This window comes from Petaurus breviceps, unplaced genomic scaffold (genome assembly GCF_028583685.1).
Source record: "Petaurus breviceps papuanus isolate PSGF00001 unplaced genomic scaffold, PetGlider_PUasm1.0 171, whole genome shotgun sequence".
NCBI classification, from domain to species: Eukaryota; Metazoa; Chordata; class Mammalia; order Diprotodontia; family Petauridae; genus Petaurus; species Petaurus breviceps.
Genome location: NW_027185754.1, coordinates 22,117,217 through 22,145,073, shown reverse-complemented (window position 1 = coordinate 22,145,073; position 27,857 = coordinate 22,117,217). Strand labels below are relative to the sequence as shown.

Sequence of the window (27,857 nt, the reverse complement as noted above, 5' to 3'; positions counted from 1 at the left end):
TGGATGATGAGCAAGAAAGAGAGGAACTGTTCACCGGTGAAGGAAGATGATGTAATGTTCACCAATGGCAGATTAGAAAGCAGCTCTACGTAATTTTCATTTTCATCATCTTTATCAAGGACACTGATCATCAAACTGAGAAAGGCAGAGATTTATTAAGAGAACAATTAAACCTAAAGTAAAGGAGAAGGGAGTAAGAGAGCAACAAGCCACTTTTTAAAAATTCATTTTCCCAGACAGAGATAAATTATACTCCCAGGGCATCAAATTTAGAACTGCTACTTAGGGAAAATGCCAGACTGGGGAAATTATACATGCTCATACTTGTCATTCTACTAGTGTTGGCCTTTGGCAGTACTGTAACATATGGGCACACATCTTGTGCCCTGACATCATGAGAGATGTTCACAGTGTTCATTTAAAGCATAACTTTGCATAACTTTTTCTTCACCCATCTTCATTGACTTTTCCAGCATCCTATACACACACAATTAGCCAACTCTTAGGCATATGGTCATTTACTCAGGCTAATCCCAGAACTCCATTGTAATTTTAAGCATTTCCAATTTTATATATTGGATAAAATAATTCTAGTTTTACATATTCCTTCACAAGAATTCCTTCTTAAATATGAGAAATCATTAATGTAATGTTTTTAGTCCATTTCATTCATAAAGTTAATTGATTTTTTAAAATGTTGGCTAAAGAAGAAAATTAATGTATTTTTAGGCTGCATTGATACAGGTTTCTTTATGTAAGTGAGCTCTCTACCACGGTCAGGCTACTCTAGAACAGGGCTTTAGCTTTTTCCACTCACAAACTTTTCAACACTTCTTAAACTGTGGGTTAATACCTACAGTTTAAGAAGTGCTGCTCTAGAGCATTGCTTTTGACCTCAGCCAATTTAAGAGGGAATTTGAGAAAGTAGAGTAAATTCAAAAAAAGGTGACCAGGATGTTGAGAAATCTAGAAGAGAGTTTGGGAGACCTGACGAGGTTCCAGACATCAAAGTACTGGGAAATTTGAATAAAATAATTTTTTTGTTAAAGAGAATCTATTTTTATGTTTACAGGCTAGAAAAGGATACAGATTCTCTAATTTTAGACCAGTACTTACTTCATTTCTTCTGTCAACCACTTCTTGAAATTTAAGGGCCAGCCACACCACAGAAAAAAATTAACCCCTAAAGTGCTAGAACTACAAAACAAAAGTCAGGAAGTGATAGCTTTGTGACAACCTGTCTGACTCAGGAGTTGAACATGCAAATTTATCTTACAAATAAAAATCCCATTCCTGGACTATGTATACATTGTGACTGTGTAAGCATATCTATCATTACAGGTCCAGAATTATGGAGTGTTCATTATTAGAACTAGATTGAAAGTTTTTTGGGTGAGAGGTGCTTCCTCACCAGTCCAGGAATAAATCTGTGCAAAATAGCTGTGGCCAAACTATTCTTTTTTTTTATTCAATTTTTAATTTATTAATTTGTTTGTTTCCTTTTAGTTTACAGGATTCAATTCCACAATTCCTCGAATTTCACATTTTGTCCCCCTCCTTCCCCTCCTTCCCCTCTCCCCCATGGTGTCTTATAATCAAGTATAGGATCTGTAAATACTTTTACATTATACAATGGTCAGGTTATAAGGATGGATTATACCAGCTGGAATGAAAAATTTGTAAAGAGGACATAAAATCAAATAAGAGAACGAAAAAGATCAGGTATTTTGCTTCCACTTGGATATAAATTTAGTTCTTTCTAGTTCTTTCTCTGGATGCACGTTTTTCTCTCCATCATGCGTCTTTTGGGATTGACTTATATCCCTGCATTGTTGAGAAGAGTGTGGCCAAACTATTCTAGCACTAAAGCTCACCCAGTGCCTCCTGGACATCTATCTGATAATTCTGAGCCTTGTTCCCTATGTAATCTCTAAGAAACTCAAAGGTAGGAAATGTGCAGTGAAATCACTTCTTTTTTCTGTAATGCCAGTTTAATAGAAACATTCTTTTTCTAAAATGAAAGCCTTAATTGGAAAAGATTTTTATTGTCTTAATTCACTGGAACTGATTAGAAGATGCCCACATGGTGGCAGCATCAGTCAACACAAGGAGAAAAGAATATCTATGCCTGCCACCAGTCTACTATCTACTCTACTTGGTTCCTCCCATTTGTCCCATTGTCTGCTTCATCTAAACCCTCTCCCATCATCTTCCTAATAGTTCCTTTCCCTGTCTGGGAAGTCCTAGCTGGGAAGTGTTTTATGTCTTGTGATTTCCACTTTTCCAGAAGGTCTAGATTTCTTTGTTTTATACAAACAACCATTCTAGATAAATAGGATTTGTTTTATTTGACATATAGACTTCAGTATGAACAAAGCTTCAGCAGGGAAAGGAGCAGATGATTCCCAGAACAAAGAACCTCACCTGGGACTCCTTTCTTTGACTATGACATTGTCTGAATAATATTTAGAAAATCAATTTTCATGTGATTTAATAATTTATAGAGAAACATAGAAAAATTGATTGAACTTAATGAATTAGCTTGGCTTTTAAAAAAAGTAAAATATCTTTGAAAATGAATATTAATTGTTTTTGATGTTTTTAACAGGACTTACTGGTTCTTGAAGAACAAGAGGTAAGTGTAACTTCATCTGTGGGACCTTCCAATTGCTGCAGATACATTTGTTCAACGAATGAGTCACCCTTCAGTGGTGTTGACAAGTACAGCTCTTGCTTTTTGGAGTGACCATTCATTTTAGCAGAAATTGCTGATTGCATATCCAGAAGCATGTATCTCTAAAACTTGTCATTAAGGGTGTCTGAGAGGAGTTTTAGCTTTTGCTTGCATCTAGGCACTAGAAAACCTTGGGGGAAATATAGTGATTTTCTCCGTTTACATCTTATACACCTTATATAATTAGCTAACATGAGTGAATTTGTCATTGTAAATACCATATATATTTATTCAGATATTTTTACCATCTAGTCTCCTAACTTTGAGAAGGAAATAAGATTTTTTCCCCTTCATTTGTTTTTCTTTTATGAGGGACTGATTTGATTGAAACAATGAAGTAGAAAGCTTGGTCAGAGCTAGTAAAGACCAAAGTTTGAATCTAAGTTCTGCTACTTAACTGTGTGTCAGTGAATAAGTCAGTTCCATTGTCTGGGACTCCCGTTTCATAATACCTGATATGAAAGAGATTGGGCTAGATTATTTCTAATCTTTCTTCTAGATCTGTAACCTGTGAAATCTTGTATATTGGAAGTACAAATGGAAGCAACCAGGTGTTGCAGTGAATGGAGCTCTGGACCTGAAGTCGGGGAGACCTGAGTTCAAATCCTGACTCATATACTCCCTAGCTGTGTGACCTTGGGCAAATCACTTAACCTTAGAAAATAAAAAAATAAAAGAAAGTTAAAATGCTTACAGAGATATCATTAAGAACCTTCAGAGGCTCCCAGGAGTGCTGCTGTCTCAATAGTACTTGATTTTTATTTGATCACATAATCACCCATTGTTTGAATAGTAAAATATCTTCTAGGGATTACATTGGGTAAAGTGTGAGAATTATGTTAATGAAAGCATTTTTATATAATCATACTTTTCATTTACTTCCTTTATATAATTAGAGATATGTTCCTAATTTTAAAAAATGCTTTCAAGATATAAACAGAAAAATAATGAGTCATAGCAATAAATTATTTAAGCAATTATGAGAAGGAACAGGGAACTTAAAAAAAGGAAAGGATTAAAGAGAAAGTTATGACTTCAAACCAGGCAATCTGCTCCAACTTCCAGAATGTTCCAGAAATCATAAGTATTAAAACTACAGAAATGAAGAGAAAGAGAAAATGGTTTGTAGTACAACTCCCAAAATGCATCTCATTCCGTTCTCCTCATGTTCCTCCCTGGGAGTGAAGTCTATTTCAACTTAATTTAGTAGAAGAAACATTTATTAAGGACCTATTCTAAAGATACAGGCTCTGCTTATAGTCCAGTTGGGCAATGGGTAAATTTTCAAATAACTGATAAAATGAGAATAAGGTAAGTACAAAGAAGAAATCCAGGCAAAGTGTTAGGAGACATTTAAGGAGTGAGAGGACGGTTTTGACCTAGGAAGGGAACTAACTGTGATTGTCACCAGTTTCATTTTTACTTGTGAAGTGAAATGACTCTAACTTTCACAGTACATTTTGTGTCTGTGTTGGATTGTGTCATGCTAATTAAGAGGGGGAGTATTGTGGTGAAAAAAGGTGCTATGATTAGAATTAATAGACTTGGGTTTGAATTCCAGATCTGACACTTATTTGTGTAACCCACAACAAGTTTCTTAATCTTAATTTCTCCATCTGTAAAATGGAGATACTAATATTTACGGATTCTATAGGGTTATTGCAAAGAAAATATTTTATAAATTTTAAAGCTTTAAAGAAATATTTTCCCTAAAAAATTAAAAGTTAGAACTTAAAAGTTCCATAAAAATGTGGCTCTTTACAAAACTCTTTATATGTGTGTATGTATATGTACATGTGTATATGTTCCGTATTTTATAATTTATGGATAAGTGAATATATATATAAATTGAGTCACTAAAGTAGACCCTGAAGAAGCTAATGTAGAATTCTAAAGAATCCAGTCATTTTATCTGTGCCTCCACTGGATTGGATTGGATTGGACTGGAGGTCATCCTTGTATAGTATGTTTGACTATTAAATTGACTCTTCTCAGACCTGAGACATACAGTGTGAATGAGTACTGGACTAAGGTCAGATAATCAGATTGGCAAGAATTTAGAGTTGAAAAGCAGTTTAGGCCAAGACCTTCACAGAGAAGTTAGCTGACTGCCCAAGGTGACCCAGGCAGTGAGTAGCAGAGTAGGTATTTGAACCCTATTTCCCTACCTATAGTCACAGCATTCTATTTCTATTACACCACAAGTCTGACATCTCTTGTTCTCTTGGACTCAAGTTAATTCATTTCTAAGATGAGGGTATTGAAATAGGTGATCTCTCACTCAGTTTACTTCCAAAGAGCAGCCTATGAAATCATTACTAAATCACTCTATATTTATGGTTAGTCTAATGCTTTTTTGTCTGAGGAGCTGGGTGCCCCTAAAAGCATTACAGGTAAATTTCCACTCTTCACATCTTCCAGATCCCTTTGTTATGGTATAATTGTGTTAATAAATACATTGACAGGTCCTGCTGTCTAGGAATTAAATTTCTTTCTGAAATAGTGCTGATAAGAGCATTTCTTTGACAAATGTTGATTAAACTCTGTGGAAGACACTGCTATGTCTATGAAAAGTCCAAAGAAATAAGAGGACTAGAGACCTTTGTTCTGGGAGGTTGTGATCTTCACTGAGAGAGATGCATGGTAGAATGGGGAGAGCATTGGACTTTGGCTTCAAGTCAAAGCTTTGACACTTAGATAACTTTCTAACTGCTGTATATCAGCTCTCTATCTTCAGGCAAGTCACTTATCTGCTTTGGGTCTCAGTGTTCTTATCTGTAAATTGAGAGGCTTAGACTGGATGATCTCTCAGGTCTCGTCCAATTCTAAGCCTATGATTTCCTATGTGTATAATAACAATAGCTAATGTAACACTGTGGAGCTCTCACAAAGGAAAATATTTCTTCAGAAGGGATAATCATAAATATACAAACTCACTGCCCCCAATACATGGGAGGCATAATTCTCTTCCCCTTTTGTACCACCTCAGTCACTGGGGAGGGGAAGGGGATGAGATTCACAGTTTAGTTCCATTTCCATAGAGCATAATCCCAGGATCAAGTCCAAAACCCCCTCCTTCTTGGCTTCTTGGGGCTACTATGCTGAGAGAGGATCAGGAGGGATCCAAAATAATCATATATATATATATATATATATATATATATATATATATATATATATATATATATATATATATATATATATATATATATATATACATACATATATATATATATGATATATATGTATGTGTGTGTGTATATATACCAAATTGAACAGGGTTTTTCACTCAAGATGAAGACTAACAAAAGAAATTATGTCATGTAATAAAAATCAAAGAAAATTGGACTTAATCCCTAAATCCCAGGGAAAAAATGAACATAATGTAAGACATCACAGAAGTTTCAGGAATTTATAAGCAAGCCAGCTTTGGAATGACTTTTCATGTGCAAACACACTAATAATATCACCAAGGTAAAAGTACCCTTTACAATTATGCATGACTAATGACTCCCTATAAATCCTGCAGAGGAATAATAAAGCAAATAAAAGTAATGTTGTTTTAGTCAACATCTTTCTCAGTATAATCACTTAATGGTGGTAGGAGTGGGGCTGTGAATGGCAGTTAGGAGGAGACATCAAAACTCCAGAGATACCAATTTAACATCTATATCAGTGTTAAGCACAATGAGGGGCATCAATGGTATCTACTTCAGTATAAGTTCCATAGTAGGAAAATAAGCCAGCCATGTGTTATTTTTATTAACTAAATGGCACAAGTGGGTTTGAAGAGGAAAATTTTTAAAACGAAAATAAAAGACAAATGGTAAAAGGATTAATGAGAAGAATAACTTTGTTATGGGTGCTAAAAAGAAAGATAAAGAAAAGGAAAAAATAGAAGTATGGAAAGGGAAAGGTAGATAATCCCAGAGTGATATCCTATGTCAAATAAGGAAGAGGGTCCAAAAGTTAAATTTTTGAAAAACTTCATGAAGTAATATTATAAAATATTAGAACTATTTGTTATGTGTGTATGCTTTAAGATTAGAATAGTATTCATATTCATGAAATTAGGTAGATTACTGACCTTGCTTAAGACCAAAAAAAAAAAAAGACCTAAATAGAATGCTGAAGAGAAATGGATTTGGTAAGAGATTTGGAAATAATGAAACAACAGAAGTAGGGAAATAGACTTTTTATTCAGATATATACCTGGAACATGCACAAAGAAAAGATCATGTTCTAAGGACACAGAAGCGATAAATTTAGAAAGACACAACTTTGAATACCACATTTATAGACCATAATGTAGTTAAAACAGTAATCAGATGTCGCTCTTCTGCTCTGCCTCCATATACTATGCCATCATCTTCCTCATTCAAAGTCTGTGGGGAAACTATATGGAATCTGGAAGGAAGATGTAGTGACCAAAGAGATCTAGATGGTTAGCCATTTCTATAGGAAGCTTTTCAGAGTCACAGATAGAGATATCATCTTATACCAGAGTAGTGACACTCCAAGATATCTGGGTTACAAGTTTGGCTTATATGGGAAGGATACTTGAAAAGCCACTCTGGTAGACATAGCAAATTACAAGGCAAAGGACCTTTGAATCAAATACAGTCAGAAGTCTATCAGAACTTTGAAGACGGGAAAGCAGTACAGAAAGACTCATCTTAACTGTCAGCTAAGGCCTTTTGAGACCTTGCTGACCCAGAATGGGAAGTAAGGCCTTCATCATGGGGAACCAGATCTCTTTTGCTGATGACAAGCTGCTGGTCCTACTGGTGATTCACCAGCTTCTGGCCTCTAGCACTTGGATGGCTACCACTCATTCTCTGCCTAGAAGGGCTGGCTTTTTTCCATAATCTCAAACCCTTCCTGGCCTTTCTCTAGCACACTACTCTCCCTATCAGTGGTGAATAGTGAGAGCCTGGCCTGGCTTCTTGCAGAAAATAAAAATTTGCTAAAATACATTAGTAATCAATGGGAAATAGGATCAAAACATCTAGACCTAAATGAATATTGCTCGTCATATAACAAATTATAAAAACAATAACAATTAAAAGGTAACATCACATTTTATAGGATACAACTAAAGAAGTCTTAGAGACAAATTTATATCCATGAATGAAAGGGAGAAAAAGATCATGAATCATTGAGCCAGAGCTGAAATCAACATATCCAAAACAGAACTTATCTTTCCCCATATCTCTTCCAAACTTCCTTATTTCTGTCAAAGTCTCTACCATTCTTCCAGTCTCATAGTCATATCCACAGTGTCATACTTACCTCCTCACTTTCCCTAACCCCAGTCAGCTGCCAAATTATTTGGTTTCTACACCATTGTTTTTCATTTCTTTTTTTAATTTATTTTTAGTCTTCAACATTCACTTCCATAAAATTTTGAGTTCCAAATTTTCTTCCCATCTTTCCCCTGCCCCCACCTCAAGACAGCATGTAATTTGATATAGGCTCTACATATACATTCATATTGAACCTATTTTCACATTAGTTATGTTGTAAAGAAGAATTAGAACCAATGGAAGAAACCACTAGAAAGAAGAAAGAAAAAAGAGAGCAAATAATATACTTCAATCTGCATTCAGACTCCATAGTTCTTTTTCTGGATGTAGATAGCATTTTCTATCTTAAGTACTTTGGAGTTGTCTTGGATCCTTGCATTGCTAAGAAGAAATAAGTCTATCAAAGTTAGTTATTGCACATTGTGACTATTACTGTAAACAGTGTTATCCTGGTTCTGCTTACTTCATTCAGCATCAATTCATTCAAGTAAAAGAATGCAATCTTAAACCACATTAAAAGCGTAGTGTCCATAACAAAGGAAGTAACAATCTCTATACCATCCTGCTCGGGCCACAGTGGGAGTATTCTGCTGGGTTCTGGTTGCTATGTTTTAATATAGTCATTTATAATCTTATACACATCCACAGAAAACTTACCAGCTAAATGAAACAGCTTAAAATCATCATCATAATGCCTCACAGTGCTTTAAGATGAACAGAGTTCATGGGGCAGCCAGGTGGCGTAGTGAGTAAGAGCACCGGCCCCAGAGTCAGGATGACCTGGGGATAGAATCCGGGCTCAGACACTTAGCACCCACCCAGAAACACCTGACCGTGTAACCTTGAGCAAGTTACTTAACCCCAATTGCTTAGGGGCGGCCAGATGGCTCAGTGAGTAAGAGCACAGGCCCCAGTGTCAGGATGACCTGGGGATAGAATCCAGGCTCAGATACTTAGCACCACACCCAGAAATAACTGGCCGTGTAACCTTGAGCAAGTTACTTAACCCCGATTGCTTAAAAAAAAAAAAAAAGATGAACAGAGTTCACCTTCACAACACTGGCATGTGCATAATGTCACATGAAGAAAGGTTGACTGAACTGATTGTGTAGTTAAAACTCTTTTAATCCCCAACACAAGGTGGCCTATTTGTGGTTAACAACATTATAAATGCTTTCCTCCTAATCTCCTTCATTGGGTGTGTATCATAAGTGCTATTGTTCCCATCTTACAGATGAAGTAAGTTAGGCTCAGAGATGGTAAATGATTTGCCTGTGGTCATACAGGTAGTGTCAGAACCTGGATTCAACCTGGGTTTCTTGATTTCAAGTCCTGTGCTCTTTCTGACAGCATTACATGTTACTCCAGTATTAGTATACTATTCCAGTAGAGTAACCCATGGCCTTACTCTTTTAGCTATTATATGTTTATTACCAATTTGCATTGACTTCATACCACCTAGGAGAAAGAACCATTGGCCATTTCAGGATTGGTCCTAGAACATTTATAACATGTGATCAGAATATATACTGAGCACTGCTAGAAGCAATTCTGTACCTCCCTCAAACTCAACCAAAAACATACTTACTGGTCCTTATCCTTAATCTGCTTCAATTCCTTTTTCACCTGTGCTCCCCATGCATTCAACCCATAATAAACACCATGTCCCACTGTCTGAAGGAAGTGTCATTAATCCATCTGTGATTTTACCTTCACTTAGTGGAAAGGTTGCTGGACCTCACATGCCTCTAGCAATTTGACATCCAACCCAGCCTCATAATTTATTTAATAATGTCCTATACCTTGTCCAGTATGCTTAGCTTCTGCCCTATAACCCTAAAGCTGTTTATTTAGGGCTACATAAAACTATATACTAAGTCATCTGGGTTTTGGTGACCTATAATGCAGGAGGAAGCTGGATGGAAACCCAAGCCAAGGATTAACCATGAGGGAGGAGGGAGAGGGAAGGGCATGAAGGGCTCCTAGAGCCTCTAGAGCTAGAAGAACCATGAAAAGCCATAGCCCTAGATTTTATTGTGGACTTCAGCATGATACCCCAAACTGACTGTAGTGTACTTGCCAAGGAAGAGGGCATGCTTCATTTCCCATGCCAGCAACACATACATAGCATATGTCACATATTCTGTTATTCCATTTATCTTTTGACTGTATGAACCACTTTGACTAGAAAGAGTATGGCATGGTCTGGGGTTTTTTTTCAGTAACTGCTATAAATATTAATACAGGAATTTGTCTATCAATAGCATGTTATCTATTTGAAGACCATCTATGTCTTAGAAAAATTCTTACAGTTATGCCACCAGAAAGATCTTTACAGAAGGGGAAATTGGTGTGGCTTACCACAAAAACCTCTGGATTGTATTTTAAATCTATCCCTTTAATACTACCTCCAACTTCTGGCTCTTACTGAGACCTGCCTGCCTTCTGATGATATGGCACTTCTACCCACCCTTTCTAGCAATGACTGTACTTTCACTTATAACCCCCACATTACTGGTCATAGTGGGGTTGTCAGAATACTCTTTGCTTCCCATTGCCACTTCTAGACTCTCCCTCTACCATCACTCAGCAACCTCTCCTCCCTTAAGGTTCACTTCATCTACATTTATCACCCAGTGATAAAACAACCTGATAGCTGCTATCTACCTACCCCCAGGACACTCTCCATCTTTTGTCACTGAGTTCAGTGCCAGGCTCATGGGCTTTTCCTCTGCCTCAGCTGCTGCCTTATACCAGAGGGACTTCAGCATTGATACTCATTCAATACCCTAACTTTCCAGCTCTAGTGTATTAGAAGAGGCACAGACTTGGACTTGACTTACAACCATGACTTACTAGTCCATATCTAAGTCATTCTTGCTCCAGATCTACTTGTCATCCACCAATGGTCTCCATTCCTTGGACCTGACTTTCCTCTTATGAACAGGACAACAAATACTTAGCATCATAAGATGTAGATCTAGAAGGGACCTCAGAGGTCATTTAGTCTTACCTGTTCATGAACAGAAATCTCCTCTAGTTTCCCTAAGTGGTCATTCAGCCTCTCCTTAAAGATCTCCAGCAAATGCACCATTTGGCAAAACAGCCCATTCTGTTTTGAAACACCTTCACTTGTTAGAAAGTTTTAAATAGTAAATTAGATCAAAACCTACCTCTCTGACATTCCCCTTGGACCTACTATCCTTCTGGATGCATGGCACCAGGACACAAAGGGACTGGGTGGGAAACACTATTCAGGCAACATGGTACAGTAGAAAGAACAATGGCTGACGAAATACTACTGTGCTGTAAGAAAAGATGAGCTGGTTGATTTTGGAAAGACTCAAATGAAATAACGAAAAGTGAAATAAGCACAACCAAGAGAACATTGTATACAGTAAAAGCAATATCATTTGAAAAATAATTGTAAGCAATCAAGTTATTCCTAACATTATAAATACTCAAATCAACTACGGAGGACCTATGAAGGAATATGTTCCCACCTACGGAGAAAGAACTGATAAATAGAAGTATGCATAGTATGGTTTCACATATATTTATAAATATGTGTCATATGGTGACCTCTAGAGTTCAGAACTTAAAATATAGCAAAAAATAAATTAATTTTTTTAAAAAGAGCATTGGCCCTGGAGTCAGAGGATCTGGGTTCAGATCCCTCCTCTGATGCTTAACTACCTCTGTATCTTAGATAAGTTACTTGGACTAGATGGGCTCTGACATCCCTTCCAGCTCTATATTAATAATCCTATGATCCTACTCAAAGAGTCTGTCCTATAATATCTGCAATTTCTGTAGCTCTTCAAGGTTTATATAGCACTTTTCTTAGAACAACCTGATAATGTAGGCAGTACAGGGATTATTATCACCATTTTCAAGATGAAGACTATGAAACCAAGAGAGATTAATCAAATCACTCAAGGTCACACAGCTGTTATTGGAGCAATGACCCCAGGTCTTAGGACTCCAAATCTAATGCTCTTAGCACTACACAATGCATGCTCATACTGTTGTCCTATTGAATTAGTATTTTATTTCTATAAGAAGTAGAACATTTTGTAATCATTCATGCTCTTCTGGCAAAAGTAATAAACACTTCAATTCCTATCTTTGTTCTAAAATATCGTCTTTGTATTTTTAAGGGCTGTGTAAATTTCAAGTTTGGGATTCTTTATGCCAAAGATGGGCAACTCACTGATGATGAAATGTTCAGTAATGGTGAGTCCAGAAATAACTCTTATTTTCCAGGAGTTAAAATCAATCATCTGCTCTGGTTACACAGTTTTAGCAACCGTTGTCTCTTCGGTTTTAAGGATTTTTGCAGAGAAGCAGCTATCAATCATAATATTTGTAAAGTTCATGGTCCCAAGTCTTTAACCCAAAGCTCTCCACCATTTTATGCAGGAGTAGAATCTGGTACTCTATAACATGTGTAACGGTGGTGTCGATTTGCTTTGTGACTTCAGAAGGTCAGGGGAATAGGGAGCTCATCATAATAGACTTGCCCTTGCATTCAGTACTTTGCATGACAGAAATATTTGTCCAAAGGGAATTAGAGGAGCTCTGCAGCTTCTACAAAAATCAGTATATGCAGTAGTGTATACATCTGTGATCTCCTTAAAGTAGGCACCCCCTCTACTGGTACAGATAGATTGCCATCTAACCACATCCTCGTCCTGGGCAATTCGTGCCCATAACTTTCCCTAAACCTCCCCCCCCAGAGGATCTGCCTAACATGCCAGAGATGTTTCTCTAGTTCTTTTAATATTTTATGATACTCAGACTCTCTTGCTGTTATTACAGCAGGAGAGTCTAAGTGTTATTACAGCACTCTCAAAAACTGACCAGTCTGCCTTCTTTCCTGTCACAGATGTCCACCAAGAATGTTGTGTGCTCTGGAATTTCTGCTCCATAACTGACCCACTTCCCTTCACTTTAGACGTTTTCCCCCATGCCCCTTCCATTCAGTACTGATGGAGACTTGGTTTCCCCTAAATGACACAGCTTCTTCATCTGTCTTCTTCAGGCCATGCTCTACCTTTTCTTATGCCCTACTTGACAAAACTTCTAGAAAGGGAGGCAAGCTACTCCTTGTGCCCACTGCCACTTCCACCCTCTTTCAGCTTTCCTTCCTGTGTTCCATGACCTAGTAGACGAAGGGTTAGCAAACCACAGTCTCGTAGCCAAATCCAGCCCTTGCCTGTTTTTGTGTGGCTATTGAGCTAAGAATGATTTTTACATTTTAAAATAAGGTTTTATTGGAATTTTACAAAAAAAAAAATCTTAGCTGGAGAGACAATGCAAAAACAGGCAGCACACCTTCTTGCCCTTAGTCTTTAGTTGGCCAATCCCTGGTCTAAATAAACTGTTTTGTATTTATTCTGTGTCTGTTTCCCCCCCCCCAAAAGAATGTAAGCTCCTTAAGGGAAGGGACTTTTTTCAGTTTTGTTGTGGTATTCTCAGCCCATAATACATTGCCTGTAAAGCATATACATGAAGGCTTATTGATTTATTAAACATAAATTATATAATAACAGGATATGTTAACCATGTAATATTTTGTTTAATTGGTTGGCATAGTTCTAAAACTTCTCTTATATATTCCTCTTCCATGATGAAAACTACAATATGCCTTCTAGTTCAGTTCAACAAAATCAGTTGCTTGCTTTTAGTTCAATGAGTGCTTACTTTGGGCAGAACACTGTCTTAGGTACTAAAGCACATACAAAGTTAAGATCAGATCCAGTCCCTGCCTTCATGGATCTCATATTCCAAAGATGCAATATTTACATGGGTAACTGATACCTAACACATGATAAACTGTATGAGGCTCATAACAAAGCACTCTTTGAAGTTCCTGAGACTATAGCCTTTCCTAGCAGGGAGGATGCCCAAGTAGAAGGGATGTGAATTTCACACTTTACTTACCAGTAGTACATATTGCCATGTGCCAATTTTCAGGTTTCCCTTAGAAAATGAAAACTGGTTTTTGAAATTGAAAAGTGGTTGTCAGGTACATATTTCTACACCTCTAGACTATATGAATCACCATGTTGTCACCTGGCCTCTGATTTGGATGATTTTCCTAATGCTTGATTTCTTCTTTCTTCAGAAACTGGCAGTGAAGCTTTTCAAAAATTAGTCAATCTTTTGGGTGACACAATAACACTAAAAGGCTGGACAGGGTATCGAGGAGGTCTGGACACCAAAAGTAAGATTTCCAGTGGTTTTGATTCCGTTTTTATATTGACATCTTTCAGAAATAACCTGGCCAGTATTGGAACATAAACTCTAGTGGGAGGAATAATAACAATATGAATGTGATTAGAAAAAAGTCATGAAGTCAGTGGTTCCTGAGCATCATGGCCATAGAAATACTAATTATATGTACATTGTGATATCATTGTGCTTTGTGAACACAAATCAGTCCCAGTACCTTGGAATTATTGTAATGGTAGTAACGATGATAATACTAATTTCCTATATTTTTATATAGTGCTTGTAATTTTAAAAGTATTTTCACTTCCCTTATTTCATTTGGTCCTAACAGCAATCCAGTATGATTAAATAGACACAGGTCTTGTTATACCCCTTCGATGGGTGAGGAATTGACATACCAAAGAGAGGTGAAGTGGCCTACTGGAGGCATATAGGGAGTTGCTTAATGAGGGCCTCTTTCCATACCTCATCATGGCAGAAAGGTGACCTTAAATTCTTAAACACTGCAAATAGAATGCAAACCCGGGTAGGCTCTTCCAGGTTGAAAGGGTCATGGACATTAGGTCTTCTCACCAGAGGGTTGGCTACCAAGTGATGATTTTTTTAAGGGGGGCTGTGCACACTCAGAAAACCATTCCTGAAGACTGTCTGCTAAGGTGTGAAGGAGTGTAGTTTAATCTACATTAGTGGAGGAAGTACCCACACCACTGAAATCATGGATCCATTATATATTGAAATGTACAGTGAATGATCTGGGGGAGCTGGGATAAAAGCCTGTGTCCCTGTTCATCAGAGATGTATTTCTACACCTCTAGACTATGTGCACTGGTAATTAGCCCAGTTGTTTACAAACATATGATTTCCAGTGCAGCTTTTTGCTTCTCTGCAATATCACGTGTTCTCTTTAATTAACAATATAACCATTTTCAGGCACTTTTCATCTGACCAGGCTACCAGGAACTGAGCAATGTACAATTCTCTCTTTTTTAACCAAAACACTGATCTCCACTCCCAGAAAAGATGGAAGCCAGAGAGAGAGACAGAAAGCAAGCACGCAGTGGTAGCTTTTCCTTAGTCTGGAGCTTTTCTTTAGTCTGAGAGTCGAAGCTGTCCAGGGATTCAGTGTGATGTGGAAACCTGCAAAATGGAGAAAGGAGCAGAGCCACAGGAAGAACCAAATAGTCCAGAGTGTTAGAAACAGAAAGGACCTCAGATATGCCTTTGTGTCCTGCCCTCACTTTATAAACAAGGGAGCCAAGACCCATAAAGTCACAATGACTTGCCCAAGATCACACAGCTGGTAAATGGCAGAGCCAGGACTCAAACCCAGTTCTCTGACTACAAGTCCAATGCTCTTCCCATTACACCCCACTGCTTAAATCACATATTTTATTTCTGAATTTCCAGGATACCAGACACACCCATAATCAAATGTAAGTACAAAATTAAATTCCCAAGACAAGTGTAACTTAGTTTTAAATTATTCCTTTTGGATTATCTGTGCTAATCCTTCCTCCCATTTACTAATGTAGATAATCAAGTGTTGTCTGTATGAATGTAGACATGTGATGTGTGTGAACACATCTGCAAAGACATCTGACTATCCGATACCACTACCCTGGTCCACAAAATAAATACTTTCTTCCTGCAGACTTTAGGTATTGTGTTCACTAAATGTATCTTCCTATTTTTCCAGATGACACTACAGGACTATATTCTGTGTATACTGTGTACCAAGGACATGAGATCATGTTTCATGTTTCTACCATGTTACCATACTCTAAAGAGAACAAACAGCAAGTGAGTATGATGTCATTGTCATAATAAAAACTGAAAAATACTTTCAGTTTTACAAAGTATTTTTCTTACAAAAAAACCATGTGAGTTAGGTAATAAAATTGTTAGACCATTTTACAGATGAGGAAGTGGATTCTCAAAAAGAAGTCATATGTCTTGCAGACCTTGACATGGAGGAGCAGAGCCAGGCAGAGGTTTTCTGACTGTACCACCATGTTCTTCCACTAGGTTTTACAACCTCTCAGAGTTTATATTAGAAATTCAAAAGTTTGGCGCAGCTAGGTGGCAGAGTGAATAAAGCACCAGCCCTGGAGTCAGGAGGACCTGATTTCAAATCCAGCCTCAAATACTTGACACACTTACTAGCTGTGTGACCTTGGGCAAGTCATTTAACCCCAATTGCTTTGCCTTCCTCCCTCCAAAAAAAAAGCATTTAAAAAAATAAATGTAAAAGTCATGTAACCTAAAGATAATGATAATTATAATAAAAATAAATTTAAAAATAACATTTATATAGCACTTATTCTGTGCCGGGAACTGTGCTAAGTACTTTACTGTGATTATCTCATTTTATCCTCACAACAACCCTGGGAGGTAGGTGCTCTTATTATCCACATTTTACAGTTGAGAAAACTGAGGCAAACTGAAGTTAATTGACTTGCCCAAGGTCATACATCTCTTAGTGTTCAAGGACAGATTTGAACTTGGTCTTTCTGACTCCAGGCTTGATGCTTTGTCTATTGCACCACCAAAGGTGTGTTGTTATGGTCTGTAAAGCCTTGCTATACAATAGTGTATATATATTTATTAAGTGCTTATCATATTCTAGGCACTGGGCTAAGTGCTGGAACATATGTTAGTAATCCATAGATGTTCAGTTTTACAGATTCGTGGGCAATTATCCTCATTGCCACCAACAATTGCCAATTTTTTTCTCCTACTTTAACAATAATAATTTATGTAAAAAAGTACAAAAAAATTTTCTTAAATTCTGGCACTTGAAATGATGGAGTTTCTATGTCTCGCTTTAAATATAGAGAAAATTGGTTTTGCCTCAAAATGGATTTTACTTATCTTTTTTCTCATTGTTTCAATGACTCAGTCACACAGTAATATCCAGGAAATAAAGTCAATGGCTACAAATAGTGTCCTTCCAAGGAAGGAATTAAGATTTTCAGTAGTGAGTATCGCAGTATGCTAAGTAAGTCCTGGCAAAACCAAAGACACAAAGTGATCCCTCCATCCCTGCCCTTGGGGATCTAGCAGTGTCAGTGTGGTATATCACATACACATTACATATACAAGTCCACAGGCTTATGCTAATGGATTTCGAAGAAAAAATTTTAATTTTCTCTAGGATATCTGGTTTTTATGTTGAGCTTTTCATTTGATTCTTTTAAAAAAGAAAAGATTTGAAGGACTTGCCATTAATAAATAACATGGGGGAAGGACGGGCAACTAGCTAGAGATCTGGGGAAAAGTGGAATCTTCAATCTGCTTGTCTTAAATTATTGTGAGACATTTATATTTTTGTGTACAGACATTGGGGAATTTGTTTTGTTTTATTACACATTTGTTTCATGAAATTTGCTTTTTTTTCTTTGTTTTAATGCAGTGGGAGCAAGGGAAAGAAAATAAATTTCTGTTAATTTTTTAAAAATAGGTTGAGGGTACTATACATGTAAAGTGTTTTATGAACATTCATATAAGTTTGCTGCCTTATTAGTTATTCTGACGTCTTATGAAGCAGGAGAAATTTGTAAGTAAAACTATGAATGTGAAAATGTGAGGGAAAATAAAACATACACAGTGAAACTGAAAGTATGAAAATGAAAAAAAGAAGTTTCTTGCAAAAGGTGGGATTAGAGGATTTTTTTCCTCTCGTTTAGGAAAGCTTTATATACTTTATTTGGGTTGCATTATTTTCCCCCTAAAACTATATAATATGTTATTATCCTTATTTATAGGTTGAAAGGAAGCGCCATATTGGAAATGATATTGTCACCATTGTGTTCCAGGAAGGAGAAGAATCTTCTCCAGCATTCAAGCCTTCTATGATCCGCTCTCATTTTACACGTATCCTCTACCATTCCTAAAATTTAATTATTCAATGTCATCTGCCTTAGTGGATTATTTAATTCAACATGCATACAGAATTATTTTGATTTTGTATTTCTAGATTCATAAACTGACTGCTTTAGTTACTTCTCTTCCCTATTGTCTCCTCCCAATTATGGAGTGTTATACCCTTCAAAGAATACAAAATAACTTTGTTCTTAGAGAATACTTGAGCTATGAAAACTTTTCCTTTCCTAATGGCTTACCATCGATCAGGCAGTACATGAAGAAGCCAAGCGGCAGACAGTAGATCCTTTAAGACTACTTTTTCAGAGGTAGAATGTTGCCATTCTGTAAGATAAAAGGCCAAATTCATCACAGTTAAGTCCTTTCTATAACCTCTGTAAAGCCATATCTTATAATCTTGAAAAATAACAAAGATTATTTTACTTTTTCTTCTCTTCTCTCTCACTCCAATTTTGGAGCATTCATAGCTTCAGTTACCCAAAGAGATGCAAAACTTTAAGATAGTGAGCTCCATAGAACCCCATACCTATATTATGTTGCTCTGTAAAACTTAGAATAAATCTATACAGACTATACATTCTGTTTTTGTATATGTATGCCTTAGCGGTCATCTGAGACCTGTACCCTCCGACCTCAGACATACTTCTATTTGTAAAGTTATGTTATTCACTGAACTATTTAACAATCAATGGCAAAATTAACTGAAATTTAATCCAGAATTTCTTCCTTCTTTTAGCAGTTTCACTTCAAAGGTACTCTGTGCAAGAGGGGGCAGAGAGGGGCGGCCATGTAGCACAGCGAGTAAGAGCACTGGCTCCAGTGTTGGGATGACCTGGGATCGAATCTGGGCTCAGATACTTAGCACCACACCCAGAAATAAACTGGCCTTGTAACCTTGAGCAAGTTACTTAACCCCGATTGCTTTAAAAAAAAAAACAAAGAGGGGGCAGAGAGAGGGAGATAGCTTGCAAAATAATTGAAATCAATTAGTTACATTTATTAATGTTCCTTTCAAGCCACATTGGTTCTGGGAAAGAAGGGCCAAATAGCTGTTAGAAACTCAACTCACTCCTGGCATCTCAACCCTCAGCAGTGTAGGTGATACATCAGAATATTGAGAGCCCTAGCTCGGGGGAAAGAAGAGATGAGTAAAAGATTGGAGAACAGGAGTGACTGCTGACCAGCTCTTCCTTCCAAATGCTCCAGTAAGATTTTGTTTTAGCAAGGACAAACTCTGTTCAACAGGGGAAACCTCCTTTTTATTAGGATTTACTGTTTAAACCTATGTAGATATTTTGTCAATCTCTGACCTCCTCAGGACAGGTGTTGCCTTCCCCTGTTACAGATGCCAACCACTCCACACCTGTGATTTTCTTGCCCATCACTTTATATAAATATTGTATAAGAACCAGAGGCCTTCTTCCAGCCTTTTTCTGCTTCCGTTTTCATCGCACATTAGTTAGTACATTCAGTTTTCATGATATATGGTACATTTAAAATGCCAGCCTTAAATTATTTGTAAACTGTCCAAGAAACACATGACTCTTTGGACCTTATGAGCCTTTTTGCTGTTCTTCCACCATCACTGCAGAAGGAAACTGAAGGAAAAGGAGTACTTTTGGATTTTTATCAGTTTTATAGGTCACAACTATCACCAAAAACCTTAGGACCTGTGATCAATCATCTGAGCATGAGTCTCTCTGGAATTTCCTAGACTAGTCCTCGGAGAACAGAAACAGTTGCTCATTGAGCACAACCTTTCCAACTTGGTAAGAAAGCCTGTTAGATACTGTGTGACACTGCCATAGTCTTGGATGACCTGGTGGAGGATTCCATCCAAGTTCAGTGGTTCTGGGAATACTATTACAAAGCAAAATGGAGGGAAGGGGAATTAGGGGTGGGAAGAGTTACGGAGGAAAAGCATTTCTCTTAATTTCCTACTTGAAATGGGAGTAAATATGGGCATTTTAGTATGTTTGGGATTTTATTGTTCTTTGAGGGATCCCATCTCTTTCATAGCTTTGTTTCCATTTATCCCTGGTGTTTTTTTTCCTTTTTCAGAACTTAGCCCAAGCACTGCCTTTCTACGTGCTATACCCACACTTTTTATTCCTCTACCCTAAAATTAAACTGTATTTATTTTGTATCAACTTTTACATATTTATATGCATATAACTGATTCTCCCAATAAAATGTAAGCTCTTAAGAATAAGAATAATTTCATTTTTGTGTTTATATCCACAGTGCCAGGCACATAATATTTGATTAACAAATGTTTGTTGGTTGATCTATTGACAATATAGTTCCTATCAAGAAACTTCATTAATACTGATTTTCTGATAGATTGAGACAGATTATAAACTCCTTACCCAGAGAATGAGCCTAACCAAAGCTGATGTAGCAATCTAACAGTCTTGTTTCCTTAGACCACTGATTTCCTCCGTCTATTTGAAAAAAAAAAGTTGCTCTCCTGGTTCAAGTCTATGAAGATTGAATTATATGAAGTGCTAGGTAGAAGAGCGGAACTTTTGCCATGCCTGTTCAGTTTTTTCATCAGCACAGTGATTTTTCTAAGAACAAACTTATTATTACTACTTCAAATTGATGACTAATTTCTTTAACTAACATGGCAGATATTTTTGCCTTAGTGAGGTATAATCAACAAAATGACAACTTCAGGTAGGTTATAACTTTAACCAAATTATTTGCCTTGTTTCTTACACTTACTCTTGAAGCTGACATTGCCTTTAATTAAATTCTTGCTATTAAAATTTCTTAAGCCATTGATTTAATTCCTACTATACTGATTGCATTTATTTAGAATAGGCACCAAAGTGCAGTGACTTTTGATTAGGGTCATCATCTCTTTAGGAAAGAGAAGTTTATTGAAGGCAGGCCTTTACTACCTCATTTTGTGCTCCAGATCTTGGGCACAAAACATTTGTGTTTCAGGAGATTGCTGCACATCATAATGCAGAGAAGTTTGACTCAGAGTTGACTTTCCCTTCCCCATGGTGTATCCTTGTTACCTTCAGGGGTGGAGAAACCTGTGGTCTCAAGTTGCTCACTCCCTAAGGGCCTTAGCCTTTCATTCTCAAATTTCAAATTCTTTAAGAAGCTTTGATTTTGCCCTAGTGACTTGGTGATGCTTCACTGATACAGATTGATACTGATACCTCCTCTTAAACCTTGAGTAGACAGTCTGATTCGTTACTGTAGCCAAAGTAAGTCATCACCTAATGGATGAGCTTTACTAATTGACCTCAGCTAAAATTCAGATGACAGACACAGGATTTATATTTGGATCCATATGTGAAGCCTCTCTACCTCAGTAGGAACTGTCAAAGGTTCATGCCATAGCCTTTAAGAACTTAGAGTCATCTCCACTCCCCAGATGAAGTATCAAAGGAAACCATTACCGAAGGCTTATTATATTAAACTAATAATGTATATCTAACACATAGGCTGCATGGCATTGTCTTAGTAACACTTGCACAGACTTGTATATGGCAGGTATTCATTAAATGTTTGGTTGAATTGAATTGTCATTTGCCCAGTGGATGGGACCACTGAATGTAGAAGAAGATGCTCTTTATGCCCCAAAGAAGCTCATCAGGTGGGATAGGAAATAGAGGTATTCTCAAGACCCCACACAAAGCATAATTTATACAAATCACATAAAAAGAAGGATGTTGAACTAATCAGTGGTGTGAGACAGTATGATGTAGTAGAAAACATGCTAGTCTTGGAGACTGAAGACCTGGGTTTGAATCCTGCTTCTGTGTTTTTGCTCTACACAACCTCTGACAAGTCACTTCTCTGTGAGACTCAATTTCCTCCTCTGTAAAACAGGAACAGTAATCCTTTTACTAGCTCATTCATAGAGTTATGAGGAAAACAATTTGTAAACCAGAAAAAGCCCTTTATGTTGTGAGTTGGGTTTTTTTTTACATAAATTCTGGTGTGTACAGTCAGTGCTTTAGAGAAAAGAGGTCCAATTAATTATAAAATGTTCTTTCCATAGGCTGAAAATATTTTCAGAAGAAAGTGTGCCCCTTTTTGGCCCGCCCTTGCCATCCCCACCTGTGTTTACAGATCACCAGGAATTCAGGGACTTTTTGCTAGTGAAATGTAAGTTTCTTTTTTGAGGTCCTTTTGGAAGCCTTATTTGGTCCAGGTCACAATGTATTTTGCCATTTTATCTCATGAGACTTCACAAGGAAACTTCATCTCTCTTATTCATCTCCATGCATTGTAAAAACTTTTTGTAAAGTAGTTTTAATTTTCTGCTACTGTTCTGTGGGTGTTTTGCTGACTACTTACCCATTGTTCTATGCATACAGAGCATCTGACCTCTCTACCTCTCCATTTACCTTTTCTTTGACTTCTCTCCATCAAGCCATGCACCTCTCTTTACACTTTGTCCTCTGGTTTGCCCATCTCTTTGTTTTTGTTTTAGTGTGTCATTGCTTTTGTGAATATATGTGTAAACTTGGCAGAGGGACAGGGCTTAGGGAATTGTGTGAGAAGATTGTCATTAAGTTTGAGGTTGTGAGCAGTTCCTGACTGGGACCTAAATCAACATAAACCAATGTGGATGGTTATTTTTCAGTGGTAGACAGGGACTGATTCTACTTACATACAGATCTTCTGAATTACATAATGTATTTACTGGTATGTATTCTCCATTATGTATATTGCCCTACCTCCACTTTTTAAAGGGCAAACTTGTGACTTTTCCCCACACACACAATTTTTTTCCTGATAGACTACCTAAGGTGGCATCTTGGGGTTTAAAGAAAAATTTGGATCATAAGCTTTAGACTTTGAAGGGACCTTAGAAATCATTCAGTTCAACCCCTTTATTTTACAGAGGAGGACATTGGGGCTTCAAGAAGATAAGAAACTCACCCAAGATCCCTAAGTTATAAGAACAGAGTTTTAGGATGACAAACTCAGGCTCTCTGACTCCAAAGCCAATGTTCTTTCCACTATTCCACCTTGCCAGCCCATTTGAGAATGTTCTTGCCAAGCCTCTAGAACTTCCACTAGGAATTTTTACTTTCTCAATGTCAAAACTAGGAACGGTTTTCTGAATAATTTGGAATCATTCTTTTATTCATCATTCCCTTTTTCCACACTTCATCCTTTTCTAGTCAACCTCTCATTTTGCAGTAGCTTCCTATTGGTTACCCATCTTCCAGTCTCTCCCCATTTCCTTCCATTCTCTATACATGTGCCAAATCCTAAGGCACAGGTCTAACTGTCACACCCTTGCTCAAAAAGCTTCCATGACTCCCTGTTGCCTCTTAAAAGTACGATCTCAGGGCAGCTAGGTGGTGCAGTGAATAGAGCACCAGCCCTGGGAGTCAGGAGGACCTGAGTTTAGATCAGGCCTCAGATACTTAACACAAAACTAGCTATGTGACTGTGGGCAAGTCACTTAACCCCAATTACTTACCCCCTCCAAAAAAAAAGTATAATCTCTTCTGTTTAGCATGTAAAGTGCTTCACAATGTGATTCTAATCTCTCTTTCCAGGCCAGTCACACATTACTCCCCCTTATATACTCTTTGCTTCAACCAAACTGGCTTTGCTGTTCCCCATATATGATTTTCCATATTCTGTCTCCATGCCTTTACACAGTCTATCTCCCATGCCTAGAATATTCTCACTCCTCACTTCTGTCTTCTGGAACCACCCTCTCTAATCTAGTCTATGTATTTCAGTACATTTTTCAATAAAAATTGAAGCAAGAAAACATTAGAACATGTGGATGATTTAAAAATCAACATGTTAATACTATGGAAGTTTATAATTTTTGATTCTTTGGAAATCTACATAGTTAACAACATTGGCCTCTATTTTCTGTCTATAGGACAGCTAAAACTGGGACAAGTGACTGTTCTTCCAGATTCCTTATCTCAGACCTGTTGCTTAAAGGAGAGACCGCCCAATAGAGAGAAAGTAGTTTTAAAAAAAACATGACTTTTACAAAAGTGGCATTCACCATACATAGTATTTTCAGCAAACTTCCACCTATCCAGAATCCTAAGAGAATGGGGCCTTTGGGGTAGTTGAATATTCCAAATAGCTACACATTGCTGCCAGATTGCTCTTTCTACAGAGCACCACCTTGTCCAGTCTCCCTATCCATCCTGTCTTCCACGATCATCTTTGGTGACTTTTAAGATCCACATTGATAATCCTTCTAACCTTACAGTTCCTCAACCTCAGTTAACTCCAATAGCCTTTATATCTTTCTACTACATATAATCACTTAAATGGTCATACCATCAATCTCACCAACATTTGAAATTGTTCCAGCTCTAACATCTTCTGAAATTCCCCTCAATGAATGCAATGTTTCATCCTTCTGCCTCTCCCACTCCTTCAGTCTTAGACCAGGTTGATTTTAATCCTCATTATGATCTGTTTCTTCAATATCTTTGCATTTTTCCAATCTAACACTCTTGTTTTTGTTTCTTTTACTTCTTTTCCTGCCTGGACCCTACATTTAGCTGTTTCAGTAAGCTTTCACTACAGCCCTCCAGTCTATCACCCCTTTGACTTATTATGTCAAATTATGCTTATTTCCAATCTTGGGTTATCCTCACCTGTTTTTGCTGACATTTCCAAAATGTTGTTGGTGGAAGTCATGAAGCACCAATTATTTCAACTGATACATATTCAAGTTACTTAACCCCTTGTAGCTCCTGCCTGCTTTTCTACAATCCTTTTATTCATTTTTCTATAACTCTTTAGTGTATTTCCCCTAGTTGCTGTTTTAATTATTTTCTCCAGTCATCTCTCCCCATCCCACTGCTGACCTGTACCATACTCTTAGCAGATCACCTCACCAATTACTTTCCTGAAAAGACTGATGCTACCTAATATGGGCACCTTCAGACCTTCTCTTCCCCACCTTAAAACTTCTCTGTCCTCACACATGCTCTTTTTCTCTCTTCCTAGCAAGTTTCTTGGCTTATAATATGGAGACTTTACCTTCAACCTTTTTTTCAAACATTCAGACATTCGTCTGTCTTCTGTCCCGTGACACTTGCAGTTTTCTAAATTCTAACTCACAGTTAACTCTTATAGCAATACAACAATCTACCAGTTCCTTTAGTGCCCTAGGATGTAGTTCATCTGGACTTGGTATTTTTAATTTATTGAAGTAAGCAGGTACTCTCTCAAAGTCCCTTCATTTATGTTTAATTTTGGTTCCCTAGTAATCACTCCCTACCCCCTTGCCTTTCCAGTTTTAAGATCATTCTCCTTGATAGAAAAAATGAAGTAAAATAGGCACTGAGTAATTCTGCTTTCTCTAAATCATCTTCTGTCATTATCTCAGCCATTTTAAATAGCAGTATTATCCCTTATTTTATCTTCCCCTTACCCCCAATTTAATTTTTAAGGCCCTTTACATTGTTATTGGCATTCATGACTATTAACTGAAGATCATAATATCAACTCTGCTGAGTTTGCAGGGCTTTGCTGAGGCTCAGATGAAATTATGCTTCTGAAAACTCTTTGGGAACTCAAAAGTGGCATACACAAACATAAGATAGTGTTAATTGACCGATATTTGTCAATTATCAGGTTATTTTTATATAAAATGCTCTTAAGCCAAATTTCCCTCCCTATGTTTGTACAAGTGATTTTTTAAAAACCAAAATGCAGAATTTTATGACATTAATTTCTGTACCTGAGGGACCTGTGGTTTTATTGGTATAAGTACACCCTCCACTAGTGCAGATCGTAATGCTTCTACACCAGAGCAGATTGGGTAAATGTTTTGGCTGAAAAAAAAATTCATCAACAAATAACCAGTTTTCTGGTGATAAGTATTTGTTCACTTAGCTAGACTGATATTCAGATAATGTGGGGTTTCTGGACTGATACTTGAAGCCTTTCCAGCCCATTTGGAATCTTTCACTTCACTGGGATAGCTTTCAGAAGCCCAACATCATTGCCACACTAGATGAGACATCCAAGAAAGATTTTAGTGGAGGAAAACTTTATATTTATTTCCATTAAGTTTCATCTTGTTAGCTCAGTCCCTTTCAGTAATGACTGAGTACTATGAGGAAGAAAACTAATATTATCTATTAAATATAATTTCTGTGTTCCATAAATTTAAAGGCATGTATCCTATCAATAATAATGAATTAGAGGTAGTTAATTGGGGAAAACTTCCTAAAGGAGGTAGTCTTTTTTTTGTATTTGTGTTGTATCCCTCAATAGAATGTAAGCTCCTCGAGAGCAGGGAGTTTTTGTTTTTTATCTCTAGCACTTAAACCAGTGTCTTGCACATATTAGGCATTTAAATATTTGTTAGAGTTTTTTGAGTATTTAATTTCTGATATACTGTTTTTGTATTCCCTTTTAAATTTGTTTTACTTTAGTAATTAATGGTGAAAAAGCTACCTTAGAAACGCCAACATTTGCCCAGAAACGACAGAGAACCCTGGATATGTTGATTCGATCTTTATATCAGGACCTGATGCCAGATCTGCACAAGGTAACACGTGGGTCCTCACCTTCTTACAGGAACTGAGTTAGTTGAACAGAACTTCAGAAAGAGGAATTCAAGCAAAAGAGTTCTGAGTTAACAAAGCTGAATAGTTGCCTCTATACCTAAAATTATAACTGAACAATGGCTATAAGAAGCATAGAATTATCTACATGCTATCAGTAAGGTAATGGTGTATTTTGTGATAAGTAGTTCTCAAATGAATTTTGGATCACATCAATGTGGATGTTCCTGTCGATGATGCATATGGGAAACTATCCATGCCAGGTAGATGGTCATCCTGTGCAGTGTTTCTCCAACTCCTTGCATAAGTTCAGCATAGATATTCAATGTATTATAGAGTTTTCTTACTTTATCCTGATGTTGCACGAGAGCAGTGGAAGACATGGCCTTTTTGTTGGTTATGCCTCACTTTTGTCATATAACCAGCCCACCTTTTAAAAAATTATTATTATATACTTTATTGATGATTTCATTTATTCTGTTTTTCTTTATTTACACAGCAGCGTACTCACACCTACTGTGTACTTATCCATTGCCCTTGAGTGATAGGCATTAACTCTTTTTTTTGCCTTTTTTTTTTTTTTGGAGGGCAATTGCGGTTAAATGACTTGCCCAAAATCACACAGCTAGTAAGTGTGTTAAGTGTCTGAGGCCGGATTTGAACTCAGGTCCTCCTGACTTCAGGGCCAGTGTTCTATTCACTGTGCCACCTAGCCGCCCCAGGTGTTAACTCTTTAACTGTAGTGGTCCATGGGCCACAGACATACAATAGACAGCAGAATATTGGTATTAAAAAGGTAGACCTTTGTTTCTGGCAGAAATTTTGTATCATTAAAGGAGTTTTACAATTTCCCAAAGGCAATCCAACCTCCTCTTCTCCTATTCAGTTTTGGGCCAAACTCATCCATTTACATCGTCTGTCCAAGACATTTATACTGATGGATGAATTCTGTACATTTTCCATGTCACTACATGTCGTTATCTGTATCATAGCATTCTTAATCCACTTAGTTTTGCCTATGTGTATGATTAAGCTAAACTCTTTTGAATGGCTGTGGCTCTAGAGCATTCTAGGACTCCAGATAACTAGCATAATATCACCCACAAGCACAAACAGAAGCATCTCTAGGTCCTTATCATCTATAGGGAATATTTGTTT

General features: G+C 37.2%; 1 protein-coding gene across 3 annotated transcripts in view; it reads left to right on the top strand.

Moving 5' to 3' along the window:
- Positions 1-27,857, top strand: part of GARNL3 (GTPase activating Rap/RanGAP domain like 3) — a 214,321-nt gene that overhangs the window by 89,084 nt on the left and 97,380 nt on the right. For all 3 annotated transcript variants that reach the window (XM_069082702.1, XM_069082703.1, XM_069082701.1), the window contains 8 exons: positions 2,609-2,635; positions 12,201-12,276; positions 14,171-14,269; positions 15,974-16,077; positions 18,042-18,150; positions 20,793-20,838; positions 22,184-22,290; positions 26,568-26,683. In XM_069082702.1, the coding sequence (XP_068938803.1) occupies positions 2,609-2,635; positions 12,201-12,276; positions 14,171-14,269; positions 15,974-16,077; positions 18,042-18,150; positions 20,793-20,838; positions 22,184-22,290; positions 26,568-26,683 (684 nt within the window). The remainder of the gene's footprint in view (positions 1-2,608; positions 2,636-12,200; positions 12,277-14,170; positions 14,270-15,973; positions 16,078-18,041; positions 18,151-20,792; positions 20,839-22,183; positions 22,291-26,567; positions 26,684-27,857) is intronic.